Source organism: Heloderma suspectum, chromosome 13, assembly GCF_057233095.1.
Source record: "Heloderma suspectum isolate Gila_16-S chromosome 13, 16-S_ref, whole genome shotgun sequence".
Taxonomy (NCBI): Eukaryota; Metazoa; Chordata; class Lepidosauria; order Squamata; family Helodermatidae; genus Heloderma; species Heloderma suspectum.
The window spans coordinates 18,926,464-18,943,776 of record NC_139470.1 but is presented as its reverse complement, the minus strand read 5'-3'; the positions used below and the strand labels follow the sequence as shown (position 1 = coordinate 18,943,776).

Here is a 17,313-nt window from a genome sequence, read left to right as displayed (position 1 = left end):
GGTTCTCATTATGTCAGTGCCATACAGTATCTTGGAGCCACTGGCCAACCCTCACGTGGAAGCTATCCCCATCAATAGTGGACAGAGCTACGCACAGGTGGGCAACATGTGACCCTCCAGATATTTTGGCCACACCGCTTCTGATCCCTCTGCACTGGCTGGACTGCCTAGGGCTGAGGAGGGTGGCAGGTCAAAACATCAGGATGGCACCAGATGGGCCACCCTTGCCTTGGCCAAAGTAGGGACAGCTCTCCATACGAAGGGAACCGTTTCCAGACAGTATTACATAGTCAGCATTCCATGGGTAACATTTTCAGCTCGTTCAAACATAGACATTGTCCAAGGCCTAGGCCTTTGTGGAACCATGTACTTCACCATGAATTCCATGTGAAACGAAATTCACTGTTAGACCTCCTCATGCAACCCAAGTGTGAAATTCTTAATCAATCACAGGGGATTTTTCTAGCAGTGGAGACATACCACCAGCTGACCAGGGAAGTTCAGATTGACACTCAAAGGAACAGTTCAGTGCATTGAGTTTAATTTATAAGAAACTGAGCATGGACAAAGCCTCATTGCCTACAATGTCTGCTCTAAAACCTCTTCTGAAAAACGCATTCTGCATCTACAGGACGGGAGAAGCCATTAGCACCCCGTCTGTGTGCCTCCTATATGGCTCAAGCTATCATGAAAAGGGGAGATCTTCTGTATTGCTTCCTCCATCTAGAAATGGACCATAGACAGTCCAATGACTTGAAAGACCTGGGAGACTTATGGAGAAAGCCAAGAGGACCTTCCTCTGCTCTGCCCAGAAATTAACCAGATAAGGGCATTGTTTCTCTTGCAAAAGAGACCGTTCACTACAGAGTATTTGGCAATGGGAAGTGTGTCATCTTAAGGAAACCAACAGTGGTTGTCTGCTTTCCCACTCTATTCCCATACGGAATGGGTATCGCTGATCTTTCTCTGACAGGTGTCAATGAGCATTTTCTGCTGTGAAGACACTGTGGTTTTTGTACAGCTCTGAGTCACTGTGGGCTGTCTTCGGTGGAGGAACCCAACTGACTGTCACTGGTAAGTCACTAAACTTCTCATGTTCCTTTCCTTCCCTATGACAATATTTTAACATTCCCGTCATTTCCCCATTCTTTTCCATCTCTGCCTTCACCTCAGGGTTTCCCTCACTCCATATAGGATGCTCCTTTAATACGAACTGAATTTCAATCCATGCAAGAGTAAGGCGGAAAATCCCGTTTTACATCCCCCTTCTCCAAGGACATTGGAAAACATACTTATAAAAGAAAACATCCCTTTTCTGTCTCTAACTTAATGTGACATTGTTTGAAGAATCTCTTTTGTGGCTACATTGGTAGATTCAAAGGTATCAGAGAAGGGAATTCGCGCTGAGCCAGGTATGCCTGCATAGTCAACTTGGCTTCACGCAGAGGACTGGATTTGTTTTTGTTCAGAACGTGTAATGGTGTGTTTCCATTATGGGACACCCTAACTGCAATAACATAAAAGTGCCTATTAAAGTGGCGTGCTGTTTAATAAGTTGGCAATGCAAAGAATCCAGCTCCTGACCTACTAAAATGAAAAGCAGCAGGAGTTCCCAAATTCTATTTGGTCATTGCAGATTTATTACCATGTGAATTGAGGTCAAATTACTGAATGACCATTCCCGTATCTACATGAAGTGTGGGTCCATTCTATGCTGTGATGTGGGGCAGGTTTTTGTAGAGTGGTGTGTCACTGTGGGGGGTGTTTGGAGCAGGAACCCATCTGACTGTCACTGGTAAGTCACTCATTTGTTCACGTCCTTTTCCTTCTCTGTCACAAGATTTTTACATTTCCATCATTTTTGCCGTCTTTCCTTTCTCTGCCTTTGAATTGACCTCAGCATTTCTGTTGACGAATCCACTGAACTTTTCACCGTAGCCATAGCAGGGTGTTGAAATGCCATGTTCTGTGTCTCTTGGGTTCCTTAAAGTGGAAAAAGGAGGGATATGCATGTAATACATACATACATACACACACACATACATACATATGGAAGACAATGGAACCAATGACCTAGGGAGGTAGTGGGCTCTCCCACACTGGAGGCATTCAAGACGAGGCTGGACAGCTGTCAGTCAGGGATGCTCTGGATTCCTGCATTGAGCAGGGGGTTGGTCTCGATGGCCTTGTAGGCCCCTCCAACCCTACTATTCTATGATTCTATGAAACTGGGCTGATGAGAGTGGTAGGTCAAATCATCCGGAGGCCAGGATTGCCCACCCCTTGCTATGACCAGGGTCAGAGAAGGTCTTCAGATGAAGGAAACATTTCCCAAGCAGCATCTGCCTAGTTAACATTCATTCGGCACCATTCTTAACAACATGACCATCGTCCACGCCAGTACAGAACAATGCATTTCTGGAAGCCTAGATTTCACCGTGAATCCCGTTGTCAGGCAATTTCATTGCTATCCCACCACATCCAAGCAAGCAGTTCATTTCTTAAGTCAATTAGCACTGAATTCTCTAACGTTTGAGACATACCAACAGCTACTCAGGGAAGCTCATATTTACAGTCAAGGGAACAGTCTGGTGCAGCGGGTTTACATTATCAGAAATTATCTGAGCATAGACAAAGGCTTCTCTGTCTACCACATCACCTATGACTTCTCTGCTCAGAGACATATCCATCTTCTACTAGACTGGATGAACCATTGCCACCATTTCACTCCCTCTCCTATGTAGCTCACGCTATAATGAAAAAAGGGATCTTCTGCCATACTTCCTCCATTTGGAAATGGACCATGGCGCATAGGATCACGGTAAAGAACTGAGATGCTTATAGATCACCAAAAGAACCTTCCCCTTCTTTGCCCAAAGATGAACTAGACTGCAGTAACTGTATTCTTCCAAAAATACTCCCTTGCCTACAGTTTCTGTGGAAATGGGAAATGCTTCATCCTAAAGGGAGCAACAGGGGTTGTCGCTCTGTTTCCATGTGGGATAAGTGTGGATAACTGGTCTCTGATGTGAAGTGGGGCAGGTTTTTGTACAGCTGTGTGTCACTGTGGTATATCTTCGGAGGAGGAACCCGGCTGACTGTCATTAGTAAGTCACTGAATTTATTGTGTCCCTTTTCTTCTCTGTGAACATTGTGTAACATTTCATCATTTTTGCCCTCTTTTCTTTCTCTTCCTTCAAGTTGACCTTGGGGGTTCTGTTGCTTAATCTGGGATGATCAACCGAAACGTTTATCATAGCTGGAGCAGGGTGTTCCAATGCCACCTTACATGTCTCTTCCCTCTCCTCAGGGGATATTAGAGAGTTTATTGATGGAAAAAAAGATATTTTTTCTTGCTGTGTAATTCAATGTGTCATTGTTTGAAAATCTCCAAACTCAAATTCTGAAATAATTTTATAGGACGATAGAAAATGTAGCTCACAAATACATTCACGTTTTGGCGTCTTCACACAGTCAACACAACTTATGGACCTGGGACAGTGCTCAGGATTTTTTTTAATGGCGCCTTCTAATATTGTGATTTTGTAATTGTGCTTCCTGCTAGAATAATGGAACAAGGTCTATTCAAGTGATACATTGTTTGATAGGTGGGCAATCCAGAGCAACAGGCTCTCTCTCTATTTTTTTCTAAAACCAAGAGGTTCCATGTTTATTTTGGTAGACACAGGTCTTTGTGAAATGCAAGTGTGTGGTGTAGTTGGAGAGCCAGTGTGGTGTAGTGTCGCGAGTGTTGAACTGGGAGCTGGGAGATCTGGGTTCTAGTCCCCATTCGGCCAAGGAAGCTCCCTGGGTGACATTGGGCCAGTCACCGACTCACAGCCCAGCCTACCTCACAGGGTTGTTGTTGTGAGGATAAAATGGAGTGGAGGATGATAATGCAAGCTGCCTTGGGTTCCTTGCAAGAGTGGGGGGGGGAGGCAGGATATAAATGCAGTTAATATATAAATACATAAATTTGAGGTCAACTTTCTGAATGACATTTGGAATGAGTGTTCCAAGAATGGTAGCAGAAAGCTGCAATCCACCAGGCATCACAGGGCCAGGATACATCTGATGCAGGAAACTGCATCTCCTGATGTTTTTGTTTGATTTGATGGTAGATCAGCTTTTGTGGGCACCAGACCGTGCTTCTCATCAAGGAGGTCTTTTCTACCCCAAATGTTGTATTAGCCCCGCTGAGAAAAATAATCCCCTGTCTCTATCATGCCCATTTTTTCCCCCAGTGCAGCTAATAATGGACTCAGGGTGCAATTGTATAAACACTTAGCTGGGAGTACATCCTATTGAACTCAGAGGGACTTACTTCTCAGTGCATGCATAGGATTGCGATGTAAGGGCAGAATAGCTGAGGAAAGCAGCAGGGGTAGGAACCATTAAATATCTTTTCCTTCAGTACTGCTCTTCCCAGGAAAATTGGATCTCCCAGCTGTTTGTTTGTTTGTTTGTTTGTTTTATAATGCTGGGACATCCAGTCATCCAGGTCTCCTGCATGCTGTCGGTTTTACCTCTGGGGGTTCCAGTTAAATTTATTGCATTACACTAGTATACATCAATTGGAGATTTCATGGATTGACAGGTGCCTTTCATTCCATCGTCTCTTCATTGACAGAATCAGATTTTTTCAAGTTTCACAAAGTTGCGTAAATTCACATTTGTGGGAATTCGCACTTTCAAGAATTCATGAATTCACATTTGGAAAAAAGCGCAAATCCCCCCCCCCCTGGCATTTTCATGCTTTAGCCTATGGGGAAAATGCACATTTTTGGACAGGGTTTTTTATTATGCTTTTACATATTTTTCTGTGACAACGTTTCCATAAAAATCCAGGGAGTAAAACAACTGGTCTGCAAGTCCGCAGAATCCGGGCCCCTCAGGAAAAGCCTAGTAATGTGGTCTTACTGAGGTGAGAGAGACTGCATGGCACAAAGAGGTTGAGCGTTGCTGCCTTACATGATCATCAGGAAGTTCTGATGGTTGTAGGGCTTGTTTCCCACTGGAATGTCAGGCTTGTCGATACCACAGAATATCTCTTTAACATTATGGCCAACCATTCTGGCACATTTAGTATTCCGGGGTTGTTCTTCCCTTTCCTTTGTGTAACTACCGTTGAATTTAAACAACAACAAAAAAAAACTGCTTTGAATTTCCTCCAGAAATACAATGAGGGCAGATTTACAAAGGTGAGCATCTGGCAAACGATGTATCTCAGTGGTAGAGCATCAGCTGTACATGCAAAAGGTCCCAAGTTCAATGCTTGGCATCTCCATGTTGTGGTGAGAAAGACCCTTGTCAGAAAACGTGGAGGGGCTCTGCCAAACACTGAATACTGAACCACGTAGACCAAAGATCTATGCATAAGTCAGATTCCTCTGCGCTGCTCTTTTCCTTCTTCAGAAGATTGTGTATGCAGGTATCCATCCGCCTGAAGATGCATTCGCACAATTATCTACCACGAAGTCTTGCAGAACCTTAAGGACTAGCAGGTTCCTTGTGGCATAAGTGACCATGGCCTAGAGCCACCAATGCTGACCGCTGTCCCTCTGGACCTGGAAGCAGTTAGTGTGTCGATGTCACCTGGATTATTTTTCTGATTGCAACTGAACTCTTTCTCATTTACCATTACTCCACCTTGTCTAGAATACATGTACAAAATCAAAATGGGGTGGGGATATATGCGCAGATGACCCTCGAGTTAATTGGAGCACTGAGATATTTTATATCTCGGATTAGGGTTGGGATTAGGGTTGGGGTGAGGGTTAAGTGGTGGGATTAAATGACCCTCCTCCATATCCATATCCATCCTAGAATTGCCAGGTTCTCTGGTGAAATGAAGGCTGACATCCCACTGAGGGGGCTGGACAGTGTCTTCTTAGCAGTTTTGGACTGTGTGTCAGGGCTCACATGGTGCAATGCTCCTCCATACAACAGAAATGCCATGTGTAGAGAAAAACAGAAGCCAGGGAGAAGAGCTCTAGCCTGTCCTTCACCCGGAGAGGTGAACATCTAAGATGGAGGCGTTTCTTTGTGTTGGAGGGTGGGGGACCATTGCACCCTGTGCTGCCCCACCTGCATTCTGAAATGGTACAGGCCACACATGCCGTCACCCTCTCAGGTAGAGGTGGGCCACTACCACACTCCCAAATTTATGCTCGATCTAATTTACCAGTTCATTACTGAGATATCCAATGCCACAAGAGCTAATATAAAAGATGTTTGGGCCTAACCTACTTGCCAGGAGCCCCTGTATTTCTGAATTAATTAACATTTGTTCACATGGACTAAAGACCTTTTCTAATTGGAATTTTCTAATTGGGCCTTGTAGGCCCCTTCCAACCCTACTATTCTATGATTCTAAGAATGTATGAACATGGGACAAGGCGGGTCAGGGATACAGCACAGATACCCCTGGGAGGGCTGCCTGTGTAAATGCCATGGCTTGGATGCATATTACATCATACGTAGAGAACCTGCTTTGAAATGAATGGGACTTCAGCTAATGAGTCACTTTAGACCCATTGATTTCATTGGGTTGGCTCTCATTATGACAAACACTGGATCCAAGAACTTTCCAAGAATTGGGACTGTATTGGCAGCAAAGCCAAAAGTTCCCACTAGTTCACAGAGACTTCTGCAAGAAGAATAGTGGAGGCTGGTTTTGAGGACTTGCCGGAAGACGTTACCGTGCCAAGGCACATTCTATTGAAAATGTTGCCTTAGTTCCACGATGAAACCCTGAAGAAAAATAGCCCAAACCCTCAATCATCAGCTGAATTCCAAATGTTCACACTTGCATAAATCTCAAATACCCCCGCAGGGCTGGTGTAATAGCCTGACGTAGAAAGTCTGTCTGATGCTTAAGGTCATACGTAAGAAGTTCTGTCCATGGCAATGTCCGGGTTAAATCCATGGGTGAGATCCAGAGTTAAGTCATACAGATTTGCCAATGTACGCGTCTGTAATATTCTGCAGAGGCACTTTACTGTTTCGCTCAGGCACTTAAGAAAATCTCTGCTCTCTTCCAGGTCAGCCAACAGCCTCGCCTTCCGTGGTACTCTACCCTCCATCCCAGGAAGAGCTCAAGGCCAAAAAGACAGCCACCTTGGTCTGTCTGATAGATGGCTTTTATCCGGGTACCATAGAAGTCAGCTGGCAGGCTGATGGCAGTGCGATCTCCTCGGGAGTGGAGACCACCAAACCCGCCAAAAAGGATGGCAAGTACATGGCCAGCAGTTACCTGACCCTGACTGAGGCAGGCTGGGCAGACCATGAGACGTACAGCTGCCAGGTGACGCACGAAGGAAAGAGCATCACAAAGTCGGTGAACAGAATGGAGTGTTCTTAAAGATTGGGTGACTCAAGGGTGGCCCGTATCCCTCCAGCCACCAGGAAGAAAGTGTCCTTCCTCCATGGGCACAAATTCATTCTCTTCTTTCCTCCCAATGCTAGTCTGACTGAATAATACCGATATCTCTTGTATGTTGCCCCACTCCCCGGACCCACACACCTTGTATGCTTGCTTCCAGTATTAGCAGAGTAATAAAATTTGACATATTTCACTGGGGCTCTTTCTCGACCAAGGTACTTAAGAACATAAGAAGAGTCCTGCTGGATCACACCCAACTGGGCCTTTCTAATCCAGCATCTTGCTTCAAACAGTGTTCAGTTAGCTCTCATGCAAGATGGTTGAGCTGTGCAAGTCATTAGGTGACCCCCTTGGTTCTCAATGAGATCCGCTGAATCTAGATTTTTCACTGGGTTGAAATGGGTGTGCTGAATTGAATTCACTGCATGTACTCGGTCACACAGATACTTGCATGATCCTTGGGTCTATCAATTGTCCTGCGTAGTGGAGAAGGCAGACTCGAGATCTCAGGGATCTCAGGGACCGGCCACGAATGCTTTCAGGAAGTCTACAACACGACTGGATAGCAATGTAGGAAATTCCGCTCCAGTGGTCATCTATGAATGTAAGTTGCGGCCAACTGGATCAGACCAAATGTCCCCTTAGTCCAATGTCCACTTTCTCACAGGGACCAGCCATCAATGTTTCTGGGAAGCCTACAACCATGACACCATAGCCATCTATGGAAATTAAGCTCGACTGGTTGGCAAATCCCAATCCAAATCTGACCCATATGTGAATACATCTGTCACCGACACATAATCCTGATGTTCTCCCACTACAAGGGTTTAGGCGCTAGCCACTGGTGTCTCGATTCTGATTCCATTCCCACATGAGGCCAACGTGTACGTGGAAACAGGAAACTAGGGGAAGCAGCATGTCTGGTTGCTGGGGAACCATCCTTGCTTCCCCCGTTTCTTCCTGGAACATAAGTGCAACAAGCAGATGAGCAAAACAAACAGATAAGCAAACTTCAGAATGGCTGAGCTCCTGATGTTAAGTTGAACGTTTCTTTGCTCACTCACTCACTTACTCACACGCTCACTCACTTCCTACCACTTCTCACCCTTAAATCAAGGAAACCTGAGTAGTGTCCACAGTGCCTATCCTATTCCATCATATCACACCACACCATAGTATGAGGGTTGCACTCTATGGCCAAAAATAAATCTGTCCACATGGCAAATGGTAGAGGTCATTCATGACAACAAGTGTGGAAGAGGGAACATCACCAAGACACTTCCAGTTGCGTATGATCTTGCCCTGACTGAACGTACCCCACGTCAGATCAGAGCACAGGCTTCCAGTCGTTACAAGCAGGCCACTCCATGTGACGACTAATGCCCAGTATGGTTGTGTAATGGAGCGGTGGCCAGCAACTCTTTCTGGAGCCTAGCGTGGAAGGGTTCTCATTATGTCAGTGCCATACAGTATCTTGGAGCCACTGGCCAACCCTCACTTGGAAGCTATCCCAATCAATAGTGGACAGAGCTACGCACAAGTGGGCAACATGTGGCCCTCCAGATGTTTTGGCCACACCGCTTCTGATCCCTCTGCACTGGCTGGACTGCCTAGGGCTGAGGAGGGTGGCAGGTCAAAACATCAGGATGGCACCAGATGGGCCACCCTTGCCTTGGCCAAAGTAGGGACAGCTCTCCATACGAAGGGAACCGTTTCCAGACAGTATTACATAGTCAGCATTCCATGGGTAACATTTTCAGCTCGTTCAAACATAGACATTGTCCAAGGCCTAGGCCTTTGTGGAACCATGTACTTCACCATGAATTCCATGTGAAACGAAATTCACTGTTAGACCTCCTCATGCAACCCAAGTGTGAAATTCTTAATCAATCACAGGGGATTTTTCTAGCAGTGGAGACATACCACCAGCTGACCAGGGAAGTTCAGATTGACACTCAAAGGAACAGTTCAGTGCATTGAGTTTAATTTATAAGAAACTGAGCATGGACAAAGCCTCATTGCCTACAATGTCTGCTCTAAAACCTCTTCTGAGAAACGCATTCTGCATCTACAGGACGGGAGAAGCCATTAGCACCCCGTCTGTGTGCCTCCTATATGGCTCAAGCTATCATGAAAAGGGGAGATCTTCTGTACTGCTTCCTCCATCTAGAAATGGACCATAGGCAGTCCAATGACTTGAAAGACCTGGGAGACTTATGGAGAAAGCCAAGAGGACCTTCCTCTGCTCTGCCCAGAAATTAACCAGATAAGGACATGGTTTCTCTTGCAAAAGAGACCGTTCACTACAGAGTATTTGGCAATGGGAAGTGTGTCATCTTAAGGAAACCAACAGTGGTTGCCTGCTTTCCCACTCTATTCCCATACGGAATGGGTATCGCCGATCTTTCTCTGACAGGTGTCAATGAGCATTTTCTGCTGTGAAGACACTGTGGTTTTTGTACAGCTGTGAGTCACTGTGGCCTGTCTTCGGTGGAGGAACCCAACTGACTGTCACTGGTAAGTCACTAAACTTCTCATGTTCCTTTCCTTCCCTATGACAATATTTTAACATTCCCGTCATTTCCCCATTCTTTTCCATCTCTGCCTTCACCTCAGGGTTTCCCTCACTCCATATAGGATGCTCCTTTAATACGAACTGAATTTCAATCCATGCAAGAGTAAGGCGGAAAATCCCGTTTTACATCCCCCTTCTCCAAGGACATTGGAAAACATACTTAGAAAACATCCCTTTTCTGTCTCTAACTTAATGTGACATTGTTTGAAGAATCTCTTTTGTGGCTACATTGGTAGATTCAAAGGTATCAGAAAAGGGAATTCGCACTGAGCCAGGTATGTCTGCATAGTCAACTTGGCTTCACGCAGAGGACTGGATTTGTTTTTGTTCAGAACGTGTAATGGTGTGTTTCCATTATGGGACACCCTAACTGTAATAACATAAAAGTGCCTATTAAAGTGGCGTGCTGTTTGATAAGTTGGCAATGCAAAGAACCCAGCTCCTGACCTACTAAAATGAAAAGCAGCAGGAGTTCCCAAATTCTATTTGGTCATTGCAGATTTATTACCATGTGAATTGAGGTCAAATTACTGAATGACCATTCCCGTATCTACATGAAGTGTGGGTCCATTCTATGCTGTGATGTGGGGCAGGTTTTTGTACAGTGGTGTGTCACTGTGGTGGGTGTTTGGACCAGGAACCCATTTGACTGTTACCGGTAAGTCACTCATTTGTTCACGTCCTTTTCCTTCTCTGTCACAAGATTTTTACATTTCCATCATTTTTGCCTTCTTTCCTTTCTCTGCCTTTGAATTGACCTCAGCATTTCTGTTGACGAATCCACTGAACTTTTCACCATAGCCATAGCAGGGTGTTGAAATGCCATGTTCTGTGTCTCTTCCCTCTCCTTTGAGGATATTAGAAATCGTATTAATGGGGGAAAGAAGTCTTTCTCTTGGTTTAACTTCAGGTGACATTATTTGAATGTCCCTTCTGTGGCTAAACTCCAACTCTGACGTCCATATACTGGTGGATACAAACCACAGAACAGAAATGGAATCAAAGTGGGGTGACTCCAGGTATTAAACCTGGCTTCCGGTCATGGATGGAGGTAGATTGGAATGTTTTGGGAAATTCTGATTTTTTTAATTCTGTATTTGGGCTTCCCACTAGAATAGCATAAGAGAGTCTATTAAAGTGAAATGTTGCTAGCTAAGTTGCCAATTGAGAGCAAGCTGCTCCCCCTTTCCTATCAAAACATGAAGAAGTTCAAATGTTTTTTGCCCAACACAGATCTATGAAAATGCAGTTTGAGGTGATCTTGCAGAACAACATTAGGAGTGAATGTTCTGACCATTGCACCAGAAACCTGCCATCTGCCATGTATCACAGGCAGAAGACAGACCTAATGCAGGAGAGCTGGAACTGCATCTCTTGATATTTTTATTGGAATTGATTGGATTAGAAATCAGCCTTATCTGGCTCCTCTTTCGATCCAAACATTGGGTCAGGTGGATTTCTATCCCCTAAACACAAACTATCTATTACCACCCGCTGTGGAAAAATGCAGTACTTCTATCATAAGAGCATTTTCTTCTCCAGTGCAGCGAAGAATAGAGTAATTTGGAAATAATATGCACAGTGACCTGGGATTCAGTCCTGTTTAATTCAGTGAGAGGTTCCTCTCAGTAGTTATGCGGAGGATTACAATATAAGGACAGAAGAGATAGGAAAATAGCAATGGGAAAAAGGATACAACATCTGCTCCCTCAAAACTGCTCCTGGCATGAAAACTGGAGCCCACTCCGGCTGACTCAATTTTTAAAAATGGGACATTCAGTGGGACATTCAAACATATGTCTCTTCCTCATCTCTGTTTTACCTAGACGTGGTCTCATTGAAATCTACCAGACTTCTTTGGAAACATAAATTTCAGATGGCATCCTTCTATGTTGATTCCAGTTAGTTTATTTGAAACAAAGCTCTGGACCTAGGGAGACTTCCTTCCGTATTGTATCTGTCCATCACATGGTTGTTCTTTTCGTGTGTGTGTGTGTGTGTGTGTGTGTGTGTGTGTGTGTAGATATAGATAGATAGGGATAGAGATAGAGATAGAGATAGAGATAGAGATAGAGATAGAGATAGAGATATATGAATGATAGATAGGTAGAGCTAGTGATGATAGATAGATGAAAGATGGATGGATGGACGGATGGATGGAGACAGACAGACAGACAGACAGACAGACAGACAGGTTCTGGTATGCATTTTCTCCAGAATTAAGAGCAGGACTGATGCAAAAGGGGACTATAAAGAAAGGGATGTAGCTCAAGGGTCCAGCTCCTCCTTTCCATGCCTAATCTTCCAGGTTCAGGCCTTGGCATCTCTGCGTATGGCTGGGAAAACGTCCTGTCCAGTACACTGGGCAGCCACTGACCATTTCAGTAGACATGAGTTAGATGGACGAAAGGTCTGGGTTTGTGTCACACCACTTCCTCTGAACTGATACTGTTCTTCTCCAAATGGTTGTTTGCCAGGCCATCTATCAATGCGATGAACTAGTAAAGTGTCTATGGCACCTTAAAGACTGGCAGGTTTGATCTGGAGTCCGTGACCATGGACTGCTAATGCCAGTTCCATGGTAAACCTGTTAGTCTTCACAGTGTCACAAGATGCTCTGGACGTTTTGCTTCACCACTCAAACAAGGTTGTCCCTCTGGAACTGGAGGCAATTTCTGTGATGTTGTTCCATGGGCGTTGTTGTTCCCTGATTACACCTGAACACTTTCTCAAATCAAATGGGGAAGCAGCTGGATGTGAACAAGTCCAGAGTTAACTGGGGCACTTAAATATGTCATACCTTGGATTAGGATTAGGGTCAGGTTTGGGGTGAGGGCTACGGTTGTGGTTAGGGTGAAGTGGTGGGATTAAATGACCCCCCCCCCCTGTTGTACACATCCATACTAGATTTCTCAGATTTTCTGGTGAAATGAAGGTGGACTTCCCACGGAAATCATTTCACTGTGTTTTCGCTGTATGTGGGGGGTCACATGATGGAATGTTCCCACACAGAAAACAAATTCCCTGTACAGAAAATCTTTGAAGCCAGGGAGCAGAGCTCTAGCCTTCCTCCTGGTGTATGAGCTTCTGATATGGAGAGAACTGATTGGGTGCGGACTGAAACTTTGCACCCTGTGCTTTCCCACCTGTACTCAGAAATGGTGCAGAGAGGAGAGGCACGTTCACCACCTTCCGTGAGAAGGAGGCCAATGCATCACTCCAACATGAAGACTCTACTTATGAGTGGGTTGGGTACTTTCATGGCGGAAAAAGCCTCTATCATGGCAATTAATGCTTTAAGAAATGTTTGGGTCTACGGTTTTTTTACAGGAAGCCCTGTGTTTCTGAACTGCTAAATAACCTTTGGTATATACAAATGTCCTAATCTCATAATGCATAGGCAGTGGACAAGGTGGGTGACAAATAGAGGACAGCGGCTTGTGGATGGGATTCCTGTGGATCCCACTCCATGGGTTGGATCCATATGACATCATACTTCAGGAAGAGCCAGTGAAATCAGTGGGTCTAACGTGACTCATCGATTACGGCTCTACGTATGACAAAAACTGGATCTGAGCCAGTTCAGAGAACTCAAGGGTATTGTTAGCAGGGCCAAAACTACCCAGTATTTCGTAGCAGCTTCACAAAGAGGAATCTTTGGTGGACTCCATCTAGAAACAGCAGTGAGGTTTGAGGATGCTTTGGAAGACGTTACCACGTCAGAGCATGTTCTATTTGGTTTACGTTCCAGGGTGAAATCCTGCAGGAAAATAGCCCAAACGTTGAACTCAATGCCCCACTTCCAAGATTTCATGCATGTTCATATTTTTTCTTGCACAAATCTGTAAAGTCCTAGCAGGGCTGATGTTTGCGGTCAGCCCATCTTGTGAGGTTTGGCTGACACTGAAGGACATACGTCAGAAGTTCTGTCCAGAGGAATGGCTGAGTGAAATCCATGGGTAAGATCCAGAGTTACTCCTAGGAATTTGCCAATGTACCAGTCATTCATATCCTGCAGATAAATGTTACCATTTCACCTAGCCACTTAAGAAAATGTGGCAGGGGCTCCTGGCAGTTGAAGTCCAAAACATCTGGAGATCTACCTTCTGCCCACCCCTGCTATCGAGTCCTCTGTTTTCTTTTCAGAATGAGAACCTGAAGGGAGATAGTACTCAACTTCCTTCAAAACCTCCATGCTAAACTTTCCTACAGCGTCATATCGGTCTACATCAGACCTTTACTGTCCCTGCATCGCTGATGTAACAGCCTGTCTTCTGATATTTTGCTGACAAAAACGGTCCTGTTAAGGGGTTATATCCATGGCAGAAATTCTTAGGATCTGATTGTAATGATAGGATTTCATGGACAGCATTTCATCAGTGCAGCATCAGGTCTTTCATCAGTGCAGTATCAGGTCTTTCATATGCCATATAGACTTTGAACAAGGTTTCCCCTCTCTTCCAGGTCAGCCAACAGTCTCGCCTTCTGTGCTCCTCTTCCCTCCATCCCAGGAAGAGCTCAAGACCAAACAGAAAGCCACCTTGGTCTGTCTGATAGATGGCTTTTATCCGGGTACCATAGAACTCAGCTGGCAGGCTGATGGCAGTGCAATCTCCTCGGGAGTGGAGACCACCAAACCCGCCAAAAAGGATGGCAAGTACATGGCCAGCAGTTACCTGACCCTGACTGAGGCAGGCTGGGCAGACCATGAGACGTACAGCTGCCAGGTGACGCACGAAGGAAAGAGCATCACAAAGTCGGTGAACAGAATGGAGTGTTCTTAAAGATTGGGTGACTCAAGGGTGGCCCGTATCCCTCCAGCCACCAGGAAGAAAGTGTCCTTCCTCCATGGGCACAAATTCATTCTCTTCTTTCCTCCCAATGCTAGTCTGACTGAATAATACCGATATCTCTTGTATGTTGCCCCACTCCCCGGACCCACACACCTTGTATGCTTGCTTCCAGTATTAGCAGAGTAATAAAATTTGACATATTTCACTGGGGCTCTTTCTTGACCAAGGTACTTAAGAACATAAGAAGAGTCCTGCTGGATCACACCCAACTGGGCCTTTCTAATCCAGCATCTTGCTTCAAACAGTGTTCAGTTAGCTCTCATGCAAGATGGTTGAGCTGTGCAAGTCATTAGGTGACCCCCTTGGTTCTCAATGAGATCCGCTGAATCTAGATTTTTCACTGGGTTGAAATGGGTGTGCTGAATTGAATTCACTGCATGTACTCGGTCACACAGATACTTGCATGATCCTTGGGTCTATCAATTGTCCTGCGTAGTGGCGAAGGCAGACTCGAGATCTCAGGGATCTCAGGGACCGGCCACGAATGCTTTCAGGAAGTCTACAACACGACTGGATAGCAATGTAGGAAATTCCGCTCCAGTGGTCATCTATGAATGTAAGTTGCGGCCAACTGGATCAGACCAAATGTCCCCTTAGTCCAATGTCCAGTTTCTCACAGGGACCAGCCATCAATGTTTCTGGGAAGCCTACAACCATGACACCATAGCCATCTATGGAAATTAAGCTCGACTGGTTGGCAAATCCCAATCCAAATCTGACCCATATGTGAATACATCTGTCACCGACACATAATCCTGATGTTCTCCCACTACAAGGGTTTAGGCGCTAGCCACTGGTGTCTCGATTCTGATTCCATTCCCACATGAGGCCAACGTGTACGTGGAAACAGGAAACTAGGGGAAGCAGCATGTCTGGTTGCTGGGGAACCATCCTTGCTTCCCCCATTTCTTCCTGGAACATAAGTGCAACAAGCAGATGAGCAAAACAAACAGATAAGCAAACTTCAGAATAGCTGAGCTCCTGATGTTAAGTTCAACGTTTCTTTGCTCACTCACTCACTCACTCACTTCCTACCACTTCTCACCCCCAAATCAAGGAAACCTGAGTAGTGTCCACAGTGCCTATCCTATTCCATCATATCACACCACACCATAGTATGAGGGTTGCACTCTATGGCCAAAAATAAATCTGTCCACATGGCAAATGGTAGAGGTCATTCATGACAACAAGTGTGGAAGAGGGAACATCACCAAGACATTTCCAGTTGCGTATGATCTTGCCCTGACTGAACGTACCCCACGTCAGATCAGAGCACAGGCTTCCAGTCGTTACAAGCAGGCCACTCCATGTGACGACTAATGCCCAGTATGGTTGTGTAATGGAGAGGTGGCCAGCAACTCTTTCTGGAGCCTAGCGTGGAAGGGTTCTCATTATGTCAGTGCCATACAGTATCTTGGAGCCACTGGCCAACCCTCACTTGGAAGGTATCCCCATCAATAGTGGACAGAGCTACGCACAAGTGGGCAACATGTGGCCCTCCAGAGGTTTTGGCCACACCGCTTCTGATCCCTCTGCACTGGCTGGACTGCCTAGGGCTGAGGAGGGTGGCAGGTCAAAACATCAGGATGGCACCAGATGGGCCACCCTTGCCTTGGCCAAAGTAGGGACAGCTCTCCATACGAAGGGAACCGTTTCCAGACAGTATTACATAGTCAGCATTCCATGGGTAACATTTTCAGCTCGTTCAAACATAGACATTGTCCAAGGCCTAGGCCTTTGTGGAACCATGTACTTCACCATGAATTCCATGTGAAACGAAATTCACTGTTAGACTTCCTCATGCAACCCAAGTGTGAAATTCTTAATCAATCACAGGGGATTTTTCTAGCAGTGGAGACATACCACCAGCTGACCAGGGAAGTTCAGATTGACACTCAAAGGAACAGTTCAGTGCATTGAGTTTAATTTATAAGAAACTGAGCATGGACAAAGCCTCATTGCCTACAATGTCTGCTCTAAAACCTCTTCTGAAAAACGCATTCTGCATCTACAGGACGGGAGAAGCCATTAGCACCCCTTCTGTGTGCCTCCTATATGGCTCAAGCTATCATGAAAAGGGGAGATCTTCTGTACTGCTTCCTCCATCTAGAAATGGACCATAGACAGTCCAGTGACTTGAAAGACCTGGGAGACTTATGGAGAAAGCCAAAAGGACCTTCCTCTGCTCTGCCCAGAAATTAACCAGATAAGGACATGGTTTCTCTTGCAAAAGAGACCGTTCACTACAGAGTATTTGGCAATGGGAAGTGTGTCATCTTAAGGAAACCAACAGTGGTTGTCCGCTTTCCCACTCTATTCCCATACGGAATGGGTATCGCCGATCTTTCTCTGACAGGTGTCAATGAGCATTTTCTGCTGTGAAGACACTGTGGTTTTTGTACAGCTGTGAGTCACTGTGGCCTGTCTTCGGTGGAGGAACCCAACTGACTGTCACTGGTAAGTCACTAAACTTCTCATGTTCCTTTCCTTCCCTATGAGCA

The 17,313-nt window shown here is 45.4% G+C and overlaps 1 pseudogene and 1 gene segment (V, D, J or C); both read left to right on the top strand.

Moving 5' to 3' along the window:
* Positions 1 to 10: 10 nt before the first annotated feature.
* LOC146336144 (Ig lambda-1 chain C region pseudogene) lies at positions 11 to 7,576 on the top strand (annotated as a pseudogene). Its single transcript, XR_014785675.1, has 3 exons — positions 11 to 97; positions 3,035 to 3,107; positions 7,044 to 7,576. The product of XR_014785675.1 is annotated as an Ig lambda-1 chain C region pseudogene (transcript).
* Positions 7,577 to 10,309: 2,733 nt separating this feature from the next.
* Positions 10,310 to 15,139, top strand: LOC146336143 (Ig lambda-1 chain C region-like). The segment is given in 2 exon segments: positions 10,310 to 10,617; positions 14,424 to 15,139. Coding segments are annotated over 2 exon segments (396 nt in total).
* Positions 15,140 to 17,313: the final 2,174 nt, after the last annotated feature.